The sequence below is a fragment of the Camelus bactrianus genome, chromosome 2, assembly GCF_048773025.1.
Source record: "Camelus bactrianus isolate YW-2024 breed Bactrian camel chromosome 2, ASM4877302v1, whole genome shotgun sequence".
In the NCBI taxonomy this organism is placed as follows: Eukaryota; Metazoa; Chordata; class Mammalia; order Artiodactyla; family Camelidae; genus Camelus; species Camelus bactrianus.
The window spans coordinates 60,959,896-60,983,482 of NC_133540.1; the positions used below are offsets into that span (position 1 = coordinate 60,959,896).

The 23,587-nt window shown below is 39.1% G+C and overlaps 1 protein-coding gene across 1 annotated transcript in view; it reads left to right on the forward strand.

Moving 5' to 3' along the window:
• The first annotated feature begins 1,722 nt into the window (after nt 1-1,722).
• The window catches only part of DKK2 (dickkopf WNT signaling pathway inhibitor 2), a 101,616-nt gene continuing 79,751 nt past the window's right edge, over nt 1,723-23,587 (forward strand). The window contains exon 1 of the mRNA XM_010953632.3: nt 1,723-2,746. Coding sequence (XP_010951934.1) covers nt 2,525-2,746 — 222 coding nt within the window. The 5' untranslated portion in view covers nt 1,723-2,524. The remainder of the gene's footprint in view (nt 2,747-23,587) is intronic.

Consider the following 23,587-nt stretch of genomic DNA (forward strand, 5'->3'; position numbering starts at 1 on the left):
TGGCTCTTCAGCAGATGGTGGGAGTGACATTCCCTTCTGTAAAGTCTAAGCACTGAATCCCAAGTACTTATCTAGAGACTTTGGGTCAGTTTCCTTGCCCTCCACTAGTGCCTGGAATGCTTCACTTGTCCTTACAAATCCATTTCTGGACATATTTTTAAAAAGTGAAAAAAATTTTTTTAATGTGAAAATCTCTACCCTGAGGAAGCACAAGGCAATCCAAAGATAAGAAAACATGCCCCAGAGTTCGTTTTAATTACCTCTTGTTCGTGTATTAAAAATAAAAAAAAAGCTTTATGAAAAATGAAGAATTTCACTGCAGACAGACTCACAGAGCGTAGCAGAAATAGACAAAGTGGGTGCAGCCTGGGAGAAACCCAGCTATAAAGTCACACTTTAGACTCGGACCTTTTGAGGGTAGGAAGAAAGGAGTCACTAAGATTTTCACTTAGCGACGTATTGACTGTCTACCCCTGTACGTGCTGGTGTGTACCAGGATCAGGTGTGAAAGCTGACGAACCCAGGTCTGAAAATTAGTGGTTGGAAAGAGCCGCCTCCTCCCCTAGCGGTTAGCCGCCCAGTTGTGCCGCACTGCCTCGATTTCTTCGTGCGCGGAAGTTAGCTCGCGGGAGAGGGAGAAATGCAACAACCTCCTAAGCCCTCGCAGTACTGTGGCAGCCTTGGCGCTCTAAGCCGGCGAACATCTCCAAGCGGGAGATTGCCTGCGACAGCTACAGCTTGTCTCCTGCAATCCTTACGCGCCTCGTTCCGCAGCTGCCACTGGCGCCCCCAAGCGCCGCGCGCCCGCGCGCTCCTGCTCTTCTCCCAGCCCCTTTCGACCACAGTGGCGAACTGGACCTGGGGAGCCTCGGGGTTTGGCAGGAAAGGCTTCCCATGGAATTCCCAGAGGCTGAGATGCAGAAAGCGGAGGAAGGCAGGACCTCAAAGACTCCCTTGCCCCTGTTCATTCTGGTCTGGGATTTCCCCTTTGCAAGAGGGGAGTTACCTGGAACCGTAAAGATGCCCGCTAGAGCTGTAAGATTAAGTCTCGGAGTGTACTCAGGGGCACCCCGTTCCTCCTAGCTCGTCAGGGACATAGACATACGCTGCGTGTGTGGTGGGGTGGGGGGCTGGAGGATGGAGAAGGAGGAGACTAGAAAGTCCTAAATGCCTCCCGGGAGGTAGAGTAGAAGCATCTATCTCCCTTCTCTATTGCTTCTCTTCCCAAAGTCCCTATCCGGATCGGTGGGCACCCTCTGGCTCACCAACACAGCGCCAGCTCCAAACCTCTACTGGGAGGCACAGGCTAAAACCAAACTTGAGCGTACACAGTCCACGGTATTAACGCCCAGATGCTCACTTTCCTCAGTCTTCTATAGGGCTTTTCCAGTGCTCTGCTCCGAGTCAGAGACTGGAGATAGGTTGGGAACCCATGGAAGGGTGCTGGCGGTCCCGAAGTGCAGTGGCAGCTTGCCCCTCTCCACTTCCACATTTGCCCTCCGTTTATTTCCAAAGGTTCTTCCACCCTCTGGGGCGGTTGTCAGGAACTAGGGCCCGCATATTCCTCTGGGAGTGAATACATTTTTCTCAGTTGTTGTAGATTGGAGAGGGAGTGGGAGGGGGCTAAGGAGAAGCAGGAGGGGAAGCCTCAGAAGGAGCTGCCGCAGGGAAAAGAAAAGAGGAGGGCGGGAACGTGGGGGTGATAGAAACGTTTTACTCTTTGTCACTCCTGAATTGGGGGCGGAGGAAAATAAGACCCACTTGTGGGAAGCTATAAAAAGCAAAGGGGGCGGCGGTGAGAGAGCACACAGAGAGGGAGACCGCGGGGAGCGCAAGACCGCTCCCAGGGCATCGCAGCGTCGGTGGTAGCAGTTGGCTGCTGCTGGGTTGTGAACTGGAGAACAACGCTTCGGGGCGACTGTGCGTGCGTGCGTTGGGGAGCTCGGCTGGCCTCAGACCTCAAGGATCGCGTCTGGGACGCGGTTCCTGATCCCCCATTACAGTGCCCGCTAACATTGAAAAGGAGGACTTATGTCCTGCAAAGGTTGAGAAGTAAAGGTTAGGGAAGGAAAAGAGGAGAAAAAAGCAACTGAGGCCGAAGAAGAAACTAGTGTGGACTTCCTGAGCAGTTAAGAGGAGGATTGGACCGCGGAGAACCGGGCGGGACCTCGGAGGTGCGGGGCAAGGAGCAAGGGAAGCGGTGCGGTCCGCGGGACTGGGTCTTCTTGCACCTCAGGTCACGCCTCCTTGGCGAGAAGGCGCCTTGCCTTTGATTGCTTCCAGTTACTGCAGAACTTCCTGCCCTGGCGGAGAAGCGGGTCTTGCTTGGGTCGCGCTCGCTCCTGGTCTGAGGCGTGAGACTGAGTTCACACGGTGCTGGGCCCCCAAAGCCAAGTGGAGTTGGGGGAACAGAGTCTGCGAGCCCCATCGCCCCAAGTGAGGGGCCCCGTGTTGGGGGTCCTTCGTGCTTTTGCATCCGCACCCCTGCGGGCTTTGCTCCTCCCCGGGGACCCCTCGCCCGGAGATGGCCGTGTTGATGCGGGGCAAGGACTCGTCCCGCTGCCTGCTCCTACTGGCTGCGGTGCTGATGGTGGAGAGTTCACAGTTCGGCAGCTCTCGGGCCAAACTCAACTCCATCAAGTCCTCTCTGGGAGGGGAGACGCCTGCCCAGGCCGCCAATCGATCTGCGGGCACATACCAAGGACTGGCTTTCGGCGGCAGTAAGAAGGGCAAAAACCTGGGGCAGGTAGGAAAATACCCCAAAATACCCACTCTGAGGGCAGGAGAGGTAGAGGGACTGGCACTCTCGACAATTCGTTTGCCTTTGCTCCTCTCGACCTTCCGCCCCCAGGTGTGGCGCCCAAGACAGCTGACAAGGGGTTCCCAGAAGCAGGTCTATGCGGGCGCGGGAGGCTAGGTGGCTTTAAGTACGGGAGGGCGTGGAGCGGGCAGGTTAGGGTACCGTCTCATCTCTGCTTTGGGATCCGGGCATGTACAGGGATCTAGTGCATACAGGTGGGGGAAGTGACCAGAATGGTCCTTCTCCAGATTTAACACAGCGATGCCGCAGATGATGTGAGTAGCTAACACATAGCAACTGCTGTGTGTCAGGCACTGTTTTAAGCGTTTTACACGTGTTTAGTCTTCACAACCCTATGAGCTAGGCGCTGTTACTCTCCCTAACCTGCAAGTGAGGAAATTGAGGCATGGAGTGGAAGCTGTGTGCCCAAGGACAACAGTTACTATAAGTGGCAGACCAGGATTCAAATCCAGACAGTCTTTGAGTCCAGGTCCTGGGCTCTTAACCATTATATTTTACCATCTGAAGGGGGAATTTACCTTTTTTCGGGTTCTCCTTTCTTTCCAGCCACTCTCTCACTTTCAAGAAGGTCACATAGAGAAAACCTCAATGGATGAGTATTTTTCACTCCTAAAGAACTGTAAATAAATCATCCGAGAGGAAGCAAAATAATGAAGTGAGTGACAGCATTGTAGGTGCGGGCCGCTAGGGCGCCTGCGGCATAGCAAGGGAGACTCCCGATGTGTTTTTTCCAGAGGGAACTTTCCGCGAGCACCTCTGTCAGACAGATAGATTGACAGCCACTCAAACAGTTACACAAACAGACACACATAGAGACACGATCGTGCACACTTGGCACCCGCTGTGGCCAGCGCGCAGCGGCCAGGAGAGGGGGCCCTGTGGGCACTGGGAACCGCTACAACTCCCCCTTCCGCTCCTTTTGTGGGGAGCCAGCTTGCTAAACAGCACAGGCACCTCGTACAGCTCAACTGTCAACCCATGAAGGCGGCTTATTGCCCCCACAGATCCCTGGTTTCCCTGTTTTATGAGAGGAGCCTGCTGCGGCCGCTGTGCGCGATCCCGGTGTCCTCCACTGCCCCTGCCCCCAGCGTAGGCAGCAGGGTGAAGGTTGACAGCCAAGGCCAGTCCTGGATGCACAACGAGGAAAGACTTGCCCGCGGTTGGCCCCCTACTGCCCTCTCACGGGGACACTTTTGCATTTCCAGATTGCTTCCTGGGCTTTGAAATGTCAAACATTTCAGCTATCCTCTCAAACGAATACAAAGCCTGCAGCTAAAGGATTTTTTTTTTATGCTCTCAAAGGGAAGTAAGAAACTATACATCTGCACACACACTACATACATACATGTCCTGTGCATATTCTCACGCATGTGCACATACCTCCACACTTACAAGATTACTCTCATTCCTTTTTTCTCTTCCCTGGGAAACACCCTATTTTCAATAGGAATAAACTTGACATTCTCTTAGATGAGTCAAAGATTACAAAGAAAGGATGCTCTCAGTCCTAATCATCAAACTTTTCTCTAATGCTACTAACTTCAAATTCTACCTTATCAGTTGTTGAAAAGACCTGTTTAGTTCAGCCAAGAACGGAGGGATGGACCCAATGATCTTTGAGGTTCCTTTTAATTCTAATCCATGTACGTTCTGTGAGTTTCTGTAAAGAACTTTGTTTCCATCACCATTGGGCCGTAACACCTGATGTTCCTAAATTGAATTATCAGTTATGTCAGTACTGCCAATAGCCATAGGGTTACACAGCTAGACTTCAGGATGCGCCCCAGAAACAGGCTTGTCCTTTATGTTTTGACAGTATATCTGCATATAGATGTTCGCCTTTTTTCTCTTTTCAAATATCTGCTCCTTAAAGAGGTTACTTTGCAGTTCTACTTTGCATGTCTTAAACTGAAGATTTATTTATTTATTTTACAAATGAGTTGAATTTCTTTTTTTTTTTTTGAGTTGAATTTCTTATATGCACCCCATAACTTAGTGGTTCTATGGAATTATTTCATTATATTTACTTAACTGCAATGCCAGACCCTTAAAATTTGACACTGGGTTTATGAGAAAATAGCAACTAATCAGAGACAAAGGTAACATAAAATAAAGGATTGAGTTGAATCACAGAAAGATAACTGGAAAATAAGAGCATTATCTATTGTATATTCTGGATTCTTGCTTGTTTAGCAGGTGATCTAAAATGTGTACTATTAGGAAAGAATAAACAGAAAAAAAATCTCTCTTCTTTGAAGTAAGAAGAGGAATTCTTTGAATATTTATGGGTCTCTTTATCTTCTTTCCTTCACTCGTTATGTGGTTACTTAAATTCTTAGTACTCTTATTTTCAATAATGGAATGGAAATTAGAAAGACTATTTGAAAGGGAAGATCCCATACCCTTTTATGGAGAAAAACTTTAGAATTAAAATGCAGTTGAGCTGTATTTTTATCGATCATAATAGGAAAAATATGATTGGTTGAGAAGATTTGTAAGTAAAATGCCAACTGATAAAACTAGCTGATTATGTGTGTCATCCTGAGGCCTAAGAAGTTTGATTCTCTCTCTCTCCCCAATCTTTGGTTGATGATACTGAACTATATGTATGTCAGAGATACAGGAACAAGAGACTATAGGATGTAACTTCAAATAGGCATATTAGAAACTCAGTCTTTGGTCTTCTTCTCCTTAAGTGAAAATTGAATAATTGTTAATTTTATTTTCTCATTTACTTTCAGAATAGAGAATTAAGATAGAATTTTTATTGCGATTGCAGAATAAATTATTAAAGAAATTAAAATTCATTAATCTACAAAAGTGGAAATGAGGCTAAATGGGCCCCAGGGTTTTCCTAATTCACCATAGCCTGATTTCATATGAAGAAGACATCCTTATTTATAGGAATTCTACTTGTCCTATTGGCAAGGTGGGTTATTTATAAATCACTTCTGGAAGACTCGCCTTTGAATTTCAGGAAAGATTTAGAAACCCCCACAGAAAATGCACTGTTTTCCAGAGGTGTTAAAATTCTCATTCTTAGGTTTGCTTTCGAAGAAACAGTTATGAGTTATGACTGGAAACTGACCTAGAAAATTGAATGTCTTAGTATTCAGGTGATCGATACAGAAGTAGCAGAAATGATTTTGCTGAATTATTCACATTAATGTTTTAATTTGACTTTACATTTGCATCTGTTATTATAGGTTTTAAAAGGTAGTGTGTGTATGTATACGTGTATGCAGTAAATTAGATTGCAGGACTGTTACTAACATGTCAATATTTATAGATTTAAATTTCTAAAGAGACTTGCAAATTTTCCAAATCAAAAGTAATACCAAACAAAATGTTTAATATCATATGGATAAATATATTCTGATTAAGTGCACCATTGCTTGACATCACCTCTGGAGTGTGAGGTATTGACTTTTACAGGCCACCTTAAAGGGGAAAAAAATCAATTTATAAAATCAATTTACCCTTGCAATTAACAGTGATTTTTTTGTAAATGAAAAATCATTTGGATTTCTGTTTGTAATTGCTTCTTTTAGTCTTTACTCCTTATTTTGTCTTTTTGAGACCAGCAGATTAATTTGAATTTAATGGTGTATGATTTTGAAATGTTTTTTAAAAGCTATGAAGAGAACTGTGGAAATCATATTTTAAATGTAGATAAGCTTCCTGGCATGTGTCTCTAAAAAGAATCTGAAACTGGTTTAGTGTAAATTCAGATTCCATTATTTTCTGATATAATTTGAACACTTGAAGGACGGTGGTTTGGATGAAGTTATGCTGTGAGAGAAAAATGCTTGAAATTCATTGAAACAGAAGTTTGAGGAAGTTGGTTAGAGAATACTAATATTTGCATATTGCATTTTTTAATACAAATGCTATGTCTATTTGCACACACGAACACTCATGAAAGTGCTCATTGAAATAAGCTATAGACCGTATTTTCCATAGGTGATCTCTTCACTTTCTGAAATTATCAGTGACTCTTTTTTTAAAACCCCTGCCCAACTTTCTCCTTCCAGAGGATAAATATTTGCTCTGTCCTCTGGACATCAACTGACGCTAAACGTAATTGGGAAAGAAAATCATTTTGAAAATGAAATTTTCCAAAATGTAAAATATTAGAAACAATCTACACTAAAGTTTCTTTTCTCTCACTGTGGATAATAGAGAACTGATGGTTGATACAAGTGAAGGTTACCTCGTGAATAACAAGAAAACTATTTTAATGATAATCTAAGTATGGGCATCCATCATTTTATTTCTTTGCCTGAGGAGAGAGAGCAAGGGACAAGGTTACTGAAATTCACTCCGGCTGTGACTCTGGCCCTGCCCTAGTCTTTCTGTAGGACTCCCCTCCGATACAGACTCCTTCCCGGAATGTTTCAAATCTTATGTTTAAAGTCGAGAAAGCAACGTAACAGAAGGGTAACTGATGTATTCTGTTCTAGGAGAATATTGTCGCCTCCTTTCCCCTGCACAATCATTTTAAATGGACACTAAAATAATCTGTTAAATTACAGAGGCCTTTTATAATACTCAATATATTTACTGTTTTAGACTCAATCACTCTGGCTGTTCATTCTTCGGTACTGATGTAACATCAAAGTGAACTACAAGCTGATTTCTGTCTCTGACTCCCTGACGGCCTTTTGAAGTCATTTTACTTCATTATACTCTAGTCCCTTGTATTCATCTATAGAAAGGAGAGAAAGCTGCTCCTAGTTAATTAAATATTTATTTTCCTCTTCTCAGATCATTTTTAAAATAAGATCTGAAACAAAACCCCCCAAAACAAAATTAATAATAATAAATAGATTTTTGTGTTGGTAGGACTGCTTTAAGATTACATGGAAGGATTAAATATGGAATGTGTAACAGAAATTTAGTATTGCTGTTTAAGGGAAACAGAAGTTAAGTTCTCTTCCTCTGGCCACGCTTGCCAGAAACTAGAAAATGACAGTAATTTTTCTCTAATTGTTATTTTCTTTAGGGCAAATATAAATCATTCTCCCCAACATAGAAGTCAACTGATATAAAATATGGGAGGGTTCTTTTTTTTTTTTTTTTTTTTTTTGATAGGAACATCTGTCCACAGGAAGAAAAGTCACCATGTCACCATCCAAATATTTTGAGTAGTGGCTTCCCAATGAGTCTCTCAAGATAACAACTTTGGTTTAGTGCCCACTTCTTTTGGTTCAAACCAAGGAAGGAAGGCCATGAATAACACCAATATCTACTCAGAGTCCTTAGGGAGAGTTCATGCCATAGATCCTTGTCTTAGTAATGGTAAATTAAATCAGAAACCTTGAAGGCAGAGGGGATTTCAATACCAGATCTAAATTGCTGTATTTTAACTCAATTAGTTTATGTAGCACTAAATACAGAAGTATTTTTCTAACATTTATCCACAACCACTGAGCCTGTATAATAGATTATATTTGTGGGATCTTGATACTAGTTTAGCTTTATCTATGTGACCCAAATAATAAATGTAGAAATAAAATCAGCAAAACACAAAAGTAGTAAATGTTTTTTAAAAAGTTACTTCTCTCTTTTCCCTACTCAGATAAAAAAGACAAATGTGCATCAGATATCATTTTAAATATATTACAGTGTCTAATTTAATTAACTGACTCTACTTATATCATTTAGTACACACAATAGCTTAAATTTCAATATTTCATTATCACACGACATTTTAACTGTCCTACCCTGTCTGAAGCAAACAAATAAATAGAACCAATGAATGAGTAAGGGCATTACGTGGCAACACAGAGCTTCACAATTAGGAGGAGAAACTTTCTAAAGGTATGGATTTATCCAAACATTTCCTTAAAAATGTTAGCTCTCCAGATTATGCTTTACAGTGTGGAATAAGAATGCTCTTTCTTCTGGGGACTGGAAGAAAAGAGTGATCTTTCGGATTATCTTATTTCCTTAAACTGGCTTGTAAGTAGTTATAGCACACGTTAAATTATAGTAAGAGGTTCCATTTATTGATTATTTGTTCTGTGCCAGGCACTACTCCAAATGCTTCGTTCAAGTTAATTTTTTTGATTCTCTTGGCAGCCCTTTGAAGGAAGTTCTAATATCATCCTTGTTTTTATAAATGATAAAACAATAATTCTCCTGAGACGTGAAGAGGTTATGCAATTTGTACAAGCCACACAGCAGTAAGTAGAGAAAGTCAAAATATGAACTGAAGCCATCTGGTGTCAAAACCTGCATATTTAACTATCAGGCCGTGCTGCTACAGTACGCTACAATATACAATGTGGATACAATATCCGTACAATATGGATTTAAAAGGAAATATTGACCTTCATTTTACTCTTCCTGCTTATATTTTCTAATGGCATGGGTATAACTCTAGATACATTAAACACCATACCAGAACCCAAACCCTCTGTTGATGCCAACTGCTACTCTGAGCAGCCAAAGTATGTTAGCACTTCATGGATACAAAGGCAGTCACATAATGACAGAACATTATTTTCATTTCTGCCTTTACTTGCCTCCCTGCCAGGGATAGATCACTATCAGCAAGGAAACTACACACACACACTCACACACCCTCTCTTTCTTCTACTTTTTCCCATTAAATTATGGTGTTGCCTCAAGTAGAAGGGAACGCTGTTGGATACATCCTATTTTCTCTTCTTTTCTCTTTGTAACTGCCATACAGTCCCCGGTACTCATCTTTCTGCACCTAAGTGACACCATGTGCCCACTGACATCAGCAAAGCAGAGGCCTTCTCAATGGCCTGTCCTCAATCGCTTAAATTTGGTTTGGCTGGCATCCTTCACACTCTGATCAGATAGGAGGGAATTGTCCAGGTTTAGAGCCTGCTGTTGCTTCTGTTTTTCCTTTACTTTTGACCCCCCCCCCACCTACCATTCAGAGAATCAGATGCTCTGTAACAACCCTGCAGCACTACAGTTTCCTAACAGAGTTCCTAAGGGAATTTTTCTAAATTCTGGCTCACCACTGACTAGCTTAATGTCTTTGGAAAAGCCACTTATTCTCTGGTCCCTTTTTTTTTAAATCTGTAAAACAGGATAACAATAATAATAGCAACCTATTATGGTTAATAATATTCATCTTACTGAGCAACCGGAAGAGGAAAGTGCATTTAGTTACTGTGCTGATGTCATTATTCCTACCACCATTACAGAAATAAGTAAGGTCAAGTGCTCCTGCACAAAATGGAAAGTGGCTGCTAACTTTTTCCCACCAAGAGGAATTGGAGTAGCTAAACCAATGTGTGTGATGGACACGAAGGAAACAAATAAACTCAATTACACCAAGGCCAAGAATTGTAAAATAGAACAAAACAAGACAAAATAAACACATACCCACATATGTAATCACATTTCTTGTATTGAGTGCTAACATTAAAAGGGATCGTAAGTCTGGTTATGCTGTAAAAAAGTAAGCAAAATAGCACGTAATTGAGTAATTGGTGAAATTACGCAGAAGTCAGATTATAGCAGACATTAAGAACACGATCACGATGAGTGGAGGTCCTCACACCATGGCAATATTAGTTATTTAAGCACAGGAACCAAAATAATTGAACAACATGTTAGAGTCTGCTGCCAACAGCATTAATTTGATATTCTCCAAAGTAAGACAGCCTGTGCAAAGGCAAGCTTCCTGACACTTTCCGCACGGGGCCTGGAGCCCAAAGAGCTTGCTGAGAATTTGGAAGGTTTACAACCCTCTTTGAGTGTCAGCCTGTCCTGCTAAGAGGACTCTGAAATTTGGGTCTCATTATTCCCATTCCATTACCTTTACTTTTTTGTTTTATGTGAGTTATTTTTTTCGTGATTCAAGTAATTTGGAAGTATTTTAATAATGTTAATTGAGAGTGAATGTCATCTCATTGGGGTTTGCAATAAATTCCTCTGAACATATTGGAAACAAACTGTTTGCCAGTAAGAGTTTCTATCCGGTAATGAACTAAAAACCTTTATCCAAGTGGGGGGGGGACAGTGGGGGAATTGTCATTTAAAACCAACTAAAATGACAGCTAACATTCAAATAATAGTGTTCACTTGCTCATTCTGGCTTCAGTTCATCTTAACCCTTTGAAATTTGGCTCAACAAGCATTGTGTTAATTTGTCGCTTGAAACCTCCAAGTCTTTTTTCTGGTAACCATCCTCTGTGCTCCGTGGCCTGTTGCCTATACTTCGTACCTGTATAGCCCTTGCTTCTGTTAATATTGCATGTTTTCCTTTCCTCCCTGGCTCATTCCTCTTTACTTCTTGCACTGATTCCTCCACAACCTTCTGCCCACGAATGTGGGCGTGTCCTCACACAGTCTCTCCCCAGTCCTCTCTCCTCTCTTTTCCACGTTCTCTTCTTGGCTGGTATTCTTTTGTCACATTCGTGGGTATCCACCTTGAGCTTGGTTAAACTTCTGAGCCCCTTTGCCTGCTCAGATGTTCTGGAAGTCCTTCTAGAAACAAACAAAACAAAAAAATCTTCATATCAAAAATGAATCCTTTTATGGTTAACTTCAAACTGTCAGGAGTCAGGCAACCAAGTCTTCATGATTTCTCATGGCTCTCAGGAAAGCCTGGTAAAAAGTGCCCCAGGTTAGATGAATGCATACCCCGAGAATTACGTCTTATCACCCCAAACTCTTTGCTCTGCCCTGACTCATCACTCACTGGTGATGAAAGAAAGCTGTGTAGATTCCTATCAAGATAGGTGCTTTTGTTTCTTGAACGCTATTTATTTGAATGCTTGGGATTTAAATGGCCTCCAATTTGTTTCTCTACGATGCACTTATTGTTATAGCAATGAATATGCAAGTTTCTATTATTCATGTTCATGAAATGTTACATATTACATGCACATATATATTTTAATCAATATATAATGCTTGTTTTTATAACTTGAACTATGTCTTAAAGGGTAATTTTTTTTGCTACTTGCTATTTTATAAATAATTATTTGTTAATTTTTAGTGTGAAAAACCTCCTTAACATTTACTTTCAACCTGGTAGACCCTTAATAGTGCTTAAATATTTAGTAACCAAATAAGAGGATTCCTTCAATGTGCTTAATCATTGTTAATCACGATGGAGAGCTTTATAAAAAGAGCCCAGAGAACCTTTCATCATCTACAAGTTTCAAGAACTTGTACAGCAGGCTAAAGGGGCTATAGTTAGAACTGGGAGATGCATTAGAAATCACTTAATTTAACTCCCTCATTTTACATATGAGGGAAGCAAATTAGGAGATGTGTCATGTTCTGCCCAGTGTACTACAAATGGTGCCTGTGACAAAGGAGCTTCTGTGGGAACTTGGACCATCTGACTTCTAACACAAGCCTTCAAATAATAACAAAGCTCTGTAGAGGAATTTGATTCCATTGGTTAAAAAGCTGGTGGGGGAGAACTTATACATAGAGCTCTTTTTCAGCTTTAAATTTGAGTATGTCAAAGTGTATTAGCAAAGAATGCTATGTCACGATGACAACTGTGTCAGTAGGACTTAAAGAAAATGAATGAAAGAATGTGGCTTTCACTGTATTGGCCTTGCTTGCTTTTTCAGTTATGACACTTTAATGACATGATTAGCAAGAAGCCTGGCTGGAGAGAGTCTGTACCGAAGAAATATATTTTACATTGAGATCAAGTACACACATACACATCCCTGGAAAAAAAAAGTTTCAACAATAAATACTCTAATGATGTAGTGAAATTTTTTTCTTTTTAGTCATTCCCCTTCTGTTCTGCTCTGCACTGCTTTCTTGTTCTGTTCCATTCTCTCTCACTTTGTTAAATACTGCTCATCACTCATAGAATTGATTGATCAAACCTGTGGTTTGAAAAACCACTGACCCCTGTGGTTTGAAATAAGTCCCCTGCTGGGAACTCAGGGCGCACGATACTTGGAGATCAGCAGTACTTGAGGAATCAGCCCCTGTGAGGGGAGGTAGAAGGCAGAGGCAGGCAGGTTTTCATGGAGAGAAGCACAGTCATCTCAGAACTCGCCCAGTCTCCCAGCTGCAACTGCATGTCAGCCTCGGGCCTAGGCCTGGTGGACCTCTTCACCTGGGATGTGTCTGACCTCCGCCTCTCCACTTCCCGGAGTAGGTGACTAATAACAGTGCTGCCTTTGGTACTTGGATGTTTCAGGCTTATTCATCAGAATCTGTTATCCCGCATTAGCGTTCTTCCTTCTGGGTGTACGCCGTGTGTGTATCATCATACTTTACTTCTAAGAATATGCAGTTGAGGATGGTTACAGTTTCAACACAGGACAGTAAGTGAACTTGACATAGCATATGATACAGACTCAGAAGACCTGGTTAGCCTGTTTTCAATATGTGAGACCTTGAAGAAATCATCTAACACTGTTAAGGCTTAGTTTTCTCATCAGTAAAGTGGTAGGTGTAACAATAGTGTCTCTTCCTATCTCTTTGTAAAGTATAAAATATTGCTTACTTACATCACTAGAGGCTGTTTCATGAAAAACAAAATTAAGACCTTTCCACTCTGAATTTATGAAAGACAAATCTGAATTAGACAGAATCGAGCAAAGAATGAGTTAACCTAGTCGGATTTTATGATTCTGGAATCATAAGTCAGTTTCTGTTTTGATAGACTGCCTTTTTTTTTTTTATAGGAAGAAGGGTTGAATGCGGAATGTGGTTTTTTCGTTTTGTTTCCTTTCTTTACCTATTTGTCTTGATTTTCTTGGATTTCTTCAAAAATTTCAGTATCAGTAGTAATACTTTCACATTTCTGATTAAAACTTAGTGGTATTATTATTATTGTTGTTATTATCATCATCATCATTACAGGCTACAGACAGTCTGTTATTAGAATATCCTGCCTGTGACATTCAAGACCCCTATGCGTTTTTATTCTATTATTTAGAAGATATGTTACTGTTTGTGTATTTTAAAAAACATCTTGGAAAAGCATAATAAGAATCCAATAATAGAAATAAGTTTATTTTTAATGCTCTGAAATGACATTTGAGTGTCATATTTTGGGCACATTGCAGGTTCCAAGGTTCACAATGGATAAAGTTCAGGGAAATAGCCAATTGTCAAGTCCAGTTGTATGTGTGTGAAACCACATGGACTGTGACAGATGAAGAACATTTGCCACAGACTCTTCAAATAGGAAAGTGGGTATTTTTCAAAGCTTTTGAAAACATATTATTGTATTGCTAAGTAGGCATTTCCTAGTGAACAATGTAGTAGCTCTAATCATTCATGTTACATGTGCAGAAATCTCACCCAACCGTTTGTCCAAGCTAGAAAGCAGCCAAGCTTCCTGCTTGCTACCCCTGCTCCTAAGTAATTATTCTCCAATTTATAGGATTCTACTTCTTTAATATTCATCTTTCTTGTTGTGCTATTGTCACCTCAATTTATCATTGCCTTGATTCAGACCACTATCATTTCTCAACAGAACATATTGTGATAGTTTTGTGCTTCCCCAAACCATCCTTTACACTCCTTCTAAAGTGAGCTTTCTAAAGTAAAAATCTGATCAGCCTCTTCTAGAAATGTCTGTTTCTAGAGCATGAAGTCTAAACTTATCAGCTTGGCATACAATGTCATCAATTATCTTGTTTCTCTTGCTTTGTCTCTGGGACCACACAGCCGATGAGTGGCAGAGCTGGGATTTAAAGCCAAGCAGTCTTACTTGAGCCTGTCTATTTAATCATGCCATGCTGCCACCTCCTATAAACTGGAGGCCAGAGAATCCAGCTACAGACTTTTTTATTGGCATGTTTCAGAATTCAGATGTGATTAAATTCTTCCGGTAAGCCAGGCAACTTGCTAATTGCTTACTTACTTCTTAGGTGTGTTCGGTGCTATGATCAGAGTCAACAAACATTTATTAGACACATATGTTCCACTCAGTCCTTGGCATAAGTAGCTGTAAAAACAAGTGTAGTGTACGTGAGGAATCCAGTTGGAATTTTAAGGTTGAAGGAGTCTCCCATACATTGTCCAGTTCAGGCCTCTACTTTTCTACTTTTCAATACACTATGAGAGCTGAACAACTTGGGAAGTTTTCCTTTTTATAAAGATTTAAGGATGAGCAGTAACTCTTAGTTGTTTAGTTATCGTAACTCTAATTATGTTAAGAATGGGAACATCTGCTTTCTGCTGTAAGTGAAGCATGAATAAAACAAAGCTGGGTATCAATCCGTGTAAAAACCCTTTCTCATTAACAGAAAATGTAATCAAGTTACTTTAGTCATTTTTCACACATTATTCTCTGGTTCCCTAGATGGACAGCTAGGCTGCCCTGGAAGATTATATTCATAAACAGGCAAGGAAAAGTCTGACATGCTGGACATGATGATACTGTAAAGAGGCAGTGTCTACCTTTTCTTTTCCAAATATTTTGGAAGGAATTAAATTTGGGGTTTGGGTTTTTTTTTCCCCCCTTTGTAAATGTCTTACTGTCCCTTGTGGAAGTCTGATCCTAATTTTATCATTTGCGAAGCACTAAGGAAACATACGTGGGAAGAGGCAGACTTACAAGGAATTAGAAGCATGGTAAGAAATACCAAAGTTGCACTAGCAGGAGGGTAGGAGTCTAGGGACTCAGAGCAGATTGGTGGCGGGTTGTGTTAAGTGGACAAGATCTAACTGCAGGTGGGGCGGAGGAACAAAATGTGTGCTGAAATATATCAAAGAAAGAAATGTGGCAAAGGTGCAAGAGTAAAATGAAGTCATAGATTTTTTTAAACAAACACACTCAAACATTGTTTTTCCAAATTAGTCACTGCAGAAAACTCATGCCTTTGATACTGTTCTTTAGTCCTTCCTTTGGAAACTAACTTCAAAAGCAGTTTACATGCTTATTTATTTTAGGCCATAACTTTATGACCATAAACAATATAATCATATTGATGAACACACCACATTCAAAATACTTGGTTCTGAGTGGTTTTGTATTGTTTCCTTAAACCCAATACGACACAGAAGGTGAGGATGTCATTCAAAGAACCATGATGTACTTTCTGAAAACCTTCCAAAAAGTTCCAGAAGACATTCTGAATCATAGAATCAGTATTGTGGTTATAACTGTAAATACTTCAGTGTTGGTTGCTTTAAGGTGGGATACCCTCAGTTTGGTCGATAGCCTTAAAAATAAAATCTATAACATAGCTCATAATCATGTCCTCTTTTTTAGGAGAACCTGGTTAGAATTTATGTAATATGGTTGCCATTTCTTGGAGACTCATAATGTTCAGGAAGCAGTTAATGAGTGCAAACCAGTAGTATGTTCCCCACCCCAACCCACTCTTTCCTGAAAGAAGAGGCAGGAACAAATCATACCCAGTGCAATTCCCTAGAGTCCAGTCTGGTGACACACGTTACTTCATGTGCCACTTGTTAGTAAAAATGCGTGCACTGAGGCCAGAAAAAAAAAATCTGGCAAAAGTTATTTTTTTTTAATGCAAACGTATCCTATTAAAATTTCAGAGAAAAGGCTAAACAGCTTAACTCAGTAAAAAATGTTTTTGCAATTGTTCAAAATTAGTACAGTGCTTCCAAATGCTCTGAAAATCCTTGTAAATTTCCTTACTTGCCTATTTGCCCTACTGCTATCTTCCCAACACTCTTCAGAAGGAAATGGCTTTTTAACAAGAAAAATCTTCTTGAAATTACATTTCCAATGGTGTCCTGGCCACACCAGCTGCACCGCATTGTAACTAAATTTTAGTCTCTGTTGGTTCTCATTGTTAAAAGCACAAGTGACCAACATGCAGGTCTTGTACCACAGCCACCCCAGAGATTGATTACAAATTGGACTGGAGTGTGTGCTGTGAATTTTCTTGTTAGAAAATACAAGCTTTCAACACAAAAGAACAACAATATTTGATGGCTTGTCACTTGAAAAATTAAGTAAGACCAAAAAAAAATCTAATTCTGGTTCTTAGTAGACATCAGTAAAAAAAAAAATAAAATGTAGCCTAACCTCACCAGTAACTCTGGTTTTTAAGAGTCCACCTCTGAGGAAGTCAGAGTCTGACAGAGAGAGTGCTGTGTTGGTAGGACCGAGATGTTCTTAATTTTCAAGGACTATTTAAAATATCTTAGGGAATCAAGGCAGAATGGCCAGAGCATTGGACAAATTATTGATTTCAAATTGATGCTAGCAGATTTAAGAATTGCACTTTCACCAAAGAGCCAACAGCAATCATCATAACGAGATTAATATTAGGATTTGGAGGAGTGATATTCTGCAGCTAAGATGCATGGAAAGGAAAGCAAGAACATAAGTGACAGCTGCTTGTGACATAAGCACAAAATTAAGCAGGATAAACAGGCCAACCTCCAAATTATAATCATTGCCTATCCATGGATACTGCAGTCTGATATTAAATGTGGTATGACTATACCCCTCCAGCACATTCCTACCAATATCCTATGGCTGGCATTACTGTGGATGTCACAGTGGTTGGATAGCTGAGCAATATATGGACCCTTGCTTCTAGAAGATGGAGCAATTAATATAGCCAAGAAATTTATTTCACTTGAGCTTCTCAGTGCCCTATAGCTTCTGTTTTGTGCAGAGCACTCAGTAAATATTTGAGGCAGGCAGTCAGGCAGGAAGGAAAAGCGACCATAAATACTGCAAGCAAGCTCAACATTTGGTGTCTGTGGTCCCAGGATGCATTGCTTCACACTCAGAGTTGATTACCGTTTTAATGTAGAAGAGTTATGCCTTGATGAGTTAAGTGGGGAGAACGCTCAAGGTTTTTTTTTTTTTTTCTTTCTTTCTTTTTTTACTGAAAGCGAATGAGATTATTTCCCTATATTGGAATTTTGTTCTAGGAGTTTAACAACTTTATAGAGCTGTGCCTGTGAACTCTAGAAACATTATTGAGGTCCTTGTTTTCTCACCTCTGAAGAAGAAATGAAAAGTGCCATAATCCTCAAGGGGATTAGATTATAAATATCCATTAAAAGAAAAATAAACATTTTAAATATCTGATAATTACGAATGGTACTAAAAGGTAACATTGCTAAATAGGGACCTGAAGACAGATTGTGGGAAATTCAGCCCCTCAAATTGCAAAGAAGTGAGTGTAGTGTTAGTTTCTATTTTTCTAGATGTCAGTTTTAGTTGGTGGAAGGAAGCCAGTTAACACTAATTCTGTAGATTCTGGGTTGTCCATGTTTTCTCTGACCAGATATTCATTAAAGATCAGGAAGACAAGGAATGGGCCAAAAGTATCTTTATGTCTTAGAGGGACGAGGGGAGAGAGTTGGTCTGATTGTTGCAAACCCAGTGACAGGAGCACAGAGCATTTTTGGAATTTGCACATGCTTAACACCTGGAATTTTCTGAGAGTTATGGTCATACTTCATCAGTCAACAGAATGAAAAGCCAAATGCCGATCTGAAAGCGAACTTCTGAGGCAATTCTGGAGCTAGCAGTATGCCCTGCTTGTCATCTCCCCAACATAAGCCTTTAATCCCCTCTTCCTAAAATTGTTTATTTTAAAATGTGAGAAAGGCTAAGGATGTCCCAGCCGAGTGGTGAGCTTTCTCTTTAAAGAGTCCCATCCTTCAAACCCATCTTCAGCAAAGAAACTGGCATCTCATGTGCTGAGCAGATGGTGTCCTGCTGCGCTGGCCAGCCCCCATGTGCAGCTGGGCCTCTCTGGCACACAGGTGTCCTGATTTGGACCTTCTCGAAATTCTGACACCACATTTTCCTCCGTTGGGAAGTATGACTTGGCTGTGCTGTTTTCCAGTGACAGCAGATACTCTGGCCTAACAATAACAGCCCCGACTAAGGTGATAGCATAACCTTCTAATTCATATTTAGCTGGGACTCAGGGTACAGGGTTTGTTCTAGGAGTCTGGGCCAACTTTTTGGTTTTGATTTCCTCTTTTATATTGTGTTTTGTCATTCCTATTGCCTCCCTTCACCTCTTAGAATTTTAGGTGTATCTCAAAAGGGTGGGAAAGTTCCTCAGAGAAGGAAAATACTACCATAATAAACAAACAAACAAAGCTAGAAATTGCACCTAAAATGGGTAGTTTTCTATAATTGGGCAAATATTGAGCAATCACATTCCAATGTTAAGTAGTCTTCAAGGGTTTAAAAATAAGCAAAACTAGACAGATTCATGAAACTTCGCATAGCATTTGACAAAACTACTGTGAAAGTAAAAGGAGATTTTTAAGATGTAGGCAACAAGGAAGAAATTAATTGCTGTTCCTTCTGCATAATCTTTTACATAATCATTTCAGTCTCACCAAAAATATTTCTCAGTGCAGAACCCAGATGTTTTGAAGCTTTTTTTTTTTTTAAGAAAGCAGTATTTAAGAACTTTGCCATTCGTTTCCATCTTAGTAACAGCTGCCTCTAACAACTGCTTATAATGAACATGTCTAAGTAGGAAAAACAGAAGTGGAAATAATGAGAGAAGTAGATGGTATGACAATTTAGAGCTGTAGATTGTGTTACTGCCCTGCCTCTGATTCTCTCTCACAAAACATAAATTTTGAAAATAATGTTTATTTATTAAAAACTATTCATCTTCACTCAAGTATGCCTTACAAACTAAATTGGCTATGCCTTTAGATAAACAGACATAATTACTCAGCTCCAGAACGAACTAAAAGTTTATTATCCCAGAAGTGATTTTTATCCCACTGTCCTAAGATAATTCAACTGTTGTCATGGGTCTGTAAGGCATAATATAATATGGAAGAGATATTCTGGTTTTCAAAAAGTGAAGATTTCTTCTACAGAATTATGAGTTTGATATTGATTGTGGACTACATTACAAAGCAGATTATAAAATTAAGTACTTAGGAAAATAGATATACCCAAGAAACAACACAGGTTTACTTAGAATAAATCGTGACAAATGAATTTTATCTTTTCTTGAACATGGGAACTGGTCTGTTACCAGTATAATGCTTAGTCCTTGCCATTTATAACCATTTCCTTTGCGATTTAATGATCTATTGGCTTTAAATACCACTATATACTATTGACTCCCATGTTTATATCTCTCAGCAAGACCTCTTTCTTGAAACTTCAGAATAATAAGAATAGTAAATGTCAACCTAACATTTCCGCTAGTAGATAGTTCATACCGGTCATATCAAAACCATCTTCCCTTTTCCAAACCTGCTGCAGGCTTGGACCTCCTCATCTCATTGATGGTAAATCTGCTTTTCTAATTGCTCAAACAAAAAGCCTTGGATTTCTCTCTTTCCCTTACACTCCCATTCAGCCCATCAGAACAGCCTCTTAGCTCCATCTTCAAAGCATAGCTGTAGATCAAAATAGACACCTCTTCAGAGGTATGAGTTAGCTGTACTTCACAGAAAAATGACTTAAGAATTTAAGTTAGGCTGGACAAGATACACACAGGGCAGAGTAGACTTCCCTCAGAAAACACCTTCACAAATTGTGAGAAACATACTTATTTTATAGTCTAGGTGGTGTTTTATCTGTATACATTCAGAGCATTAAAAAAAAGTTGGTATCCTAAAAATCAAGTCAGTCATCAAGTCTGCCATTGGCAGAGAAGGAAAAATTACTCAAGTAGCATTTATTAACCTACCCCATCCAAATGAAAAACATTTTGAAAAACATTCTAAAAGTTGTTTGTTAGATTGGATTCCTCAATCATTTTTTTAGTGACTAGACAACACCAAAATCATGTATTAGCTGTGTTTTCTTGATACCTTCCTCATTTTTTTATTTGCTTTTTTGGTTATTCTTCTTTTTTAACTAAAAAAAAAATTTTTTTTTGTTTTTCTCTATGTTATGGTACACATACAGCTAGCAGTGGATTCTAAGCAGACAAGGAGAATGATTTCTTAGATTGGCTAATATGTTCTCTAATAGTCATATTGGGATATGACTTAGTTACCTAAACTCAGACTTCCAAATTCACACAGAAGGTATCATGATATTGTTACTATACCATTTATTATAGTCTCAATTTTTATCATAAGTGTTTCTCTCTTTTAGTATTCACTCATATTACCAATATGATTTATTCGTCATACTGGTACATGGACATTTGAGGGAAAATTGTATTTCATCTTAGCCACTAAGAATATCTTATTTTGCAAAACTTTAGGTTATTCTGTAACCCTATTTATAAGAACTAGTATTTGTGTCTCAAGAGAGATGAAAAATACAAAGCTATATTGATTAATGCTGTGATATTGACAAATTAACTAATGAAACAGTCTAGAGAATTAAGAAAAAGATTGAAATGTAGATCATTAAGAGAAGGATGGGCTATTGAAAAATTGATGCTGGAAAAATTGAGTATCCTTATGGAAAAAACGGATATTGTAACACAACCTTACTGCATACAAAAATCAATTCTAAATGGATTAGTGTTTTTATGCAAAAATAAAAAATGCAAAACATTTAGAAGAATATATGATAAATATTTTTCAAATATTGGGAAAGAAAAGATTTTTCAAGCAAGGTACCAACTGGAAAATAAATAATAAATTTGACTACATTAAAAGTAAGGATACTGGCCTACCCTATGACACCATAAAGAAAGCAGAAAACAGATCACTAACTGGGAGATGTATGTATTATATATAGCCAAGCCAAACCTTGTATGGCTATGGACTAGTGTCCAGAATATTCAACACATTCCTGTGAATCAACAAGAAATTAAAACTGAAGTAGACAACCTATAAAAATAGGAAAAATACATGAACAGGCATTTGACAGAAGAGTGATAAAATGGCCAAGAAAAATCTGAATAGTGCCTCAGTCTTATTAGTGATAAAGAGAAAGCAAATTAAGACATCAACTTTCCATTTTATACACACTGTATGATCAAAAATTAAGAGCTTGATAATACCAAGTGTATAAGAGAATACGAGAGAATATGTGGAATTTTAATACATTGCTCATGGGAGTGTAATCACTACAACCACTTGACAATACCTTGTGATTCTGAACATTCCTGTATTCTATGACCTAGCAATTCTACTCCTTGGACTATAACGCAGAGAAATGTTTGTTTACATGCACCAGAAGGTATGTTTAAAAAGGGCCAGAGCAGCATGGCAGCATATAGTATAAACAAACAGGAAACAACCCTAGTTCATCAACAAATGAATATATATAGAAACCATGGTAGATTAGTACTATGGAGCGTAATGGAGCAGTGACAATAAATAAATGAACTATAGCTAGAAGTGAGCACAAATGAAGCTTTGAAATATAATGGTTAGTGCCAGAAAGAAAATATAAATAATATGGAGGCCAGTGTTAATTTTGGAGGGAGTCAAAGGGTTGGGATACAGAAGGCAGACTAAATAGAGGCAGGTTATTGATATTCTAGTTCATGGGTTGGATGGCAGTTTCACAGTTGTACTTGACAAAAATATTTAAATATATTTTACATGTTTCAAATATATTTTAAGATACTTAAAAATAAAAAAATATTAAAAGGTAATACATAAGAAAGAGCTGAGAATCTTTGTCTAACTTGGGGATCAACTCAGGTGTGATATCTGCAGAATGGAGTTGAGAGAGAGGTAAGTATCTCTGAGCACATTTTCTGTGTTATCGTTTTAAAAGTAATTTTTAGAGATCATATGTTGACAGTATGATAAATAGTATTAGGGAAAGTTGAGTGAAAGTAGGACGCAGACCTTAGAGAATGTAGATAAAGCTTTATGAGTTTCTTCCCCAGCCACTGATGAACTTCTTTCCCACTCTCACACATTCCTACCTAATCTAGAAACATTTTTTTTTTCTTTTAGAAAAGCGTTCATGGCTTCAATAAGCAACACTTTCTGCAAAACGTGTCTCTATCTTATTATTGTAACATCCTAGGAGATTGGACGGGATGAAATTGCTTATAATGAATGAAGAGAATAATAGTTTTAAAATCTCAATACTGAAGCTGACATAAATACAGGATTAATTTATGTGAATCACATTTGCAAAAAATTGTTGCTGAATTGTTCTACTGGGAACTTTATTAAGTCTATTTGCTTCTTGAACTCCTTTCTTGTAAAGTAAAGTAGGTGATAATTCTTAAACTGTAGTAAAACAGGTTGAAATATCTTTAAAATCTGTGTTTAAACTTTCCCTTCAGCAATATTATTTACATGGGATATGAGATATTTCAGCAGTTCAGCTTTAGATGCATTTTGCTTGTTACATTTGGAGAGTGTGGTTAAAATGATTTTTATTATTTAAATGGTAAGTTATAGTTAATGGTTAGCAACTTCCTGTTCTAAAGATGATAGGGGTGGGTGCTGTAACTCTTTAAGAGCAAAAGAGAAATTTACTTTTTCTAATTTATTGGCATGGAAAATTGCCTTATGCCAGTGGTTCCTAAAGTTTGGTCTATGGACTCTTGGGTATGTTCAGTACCCTTGTAAGAAATCTAAACAAAACTCTTCATAATAACACTAAGATGTTATTTGCCTTTTTTTTCACTATGTTGACATGTTATCGATGGTGCAAAACCAATGATAAGTAAAATTGCTGGTGCCTTAGCATGAATCAAGGTAGTGATACCAAACTGCTAGTAGCCATTATATTCTTCACCGACACACTCATAATAAAATTATACATACATGCATACCTATCTATGTATGCCACTTTTCCCTTAGAATGTCCTTGATGGAGCAGTAAAAGTTAATTAATTTATTACATCTCGACCTTTGAGTACTTCTAAATATTCTGCATGGTGAAACGAAGTATTCATAAAGCAATTTTGCTGCATCTCA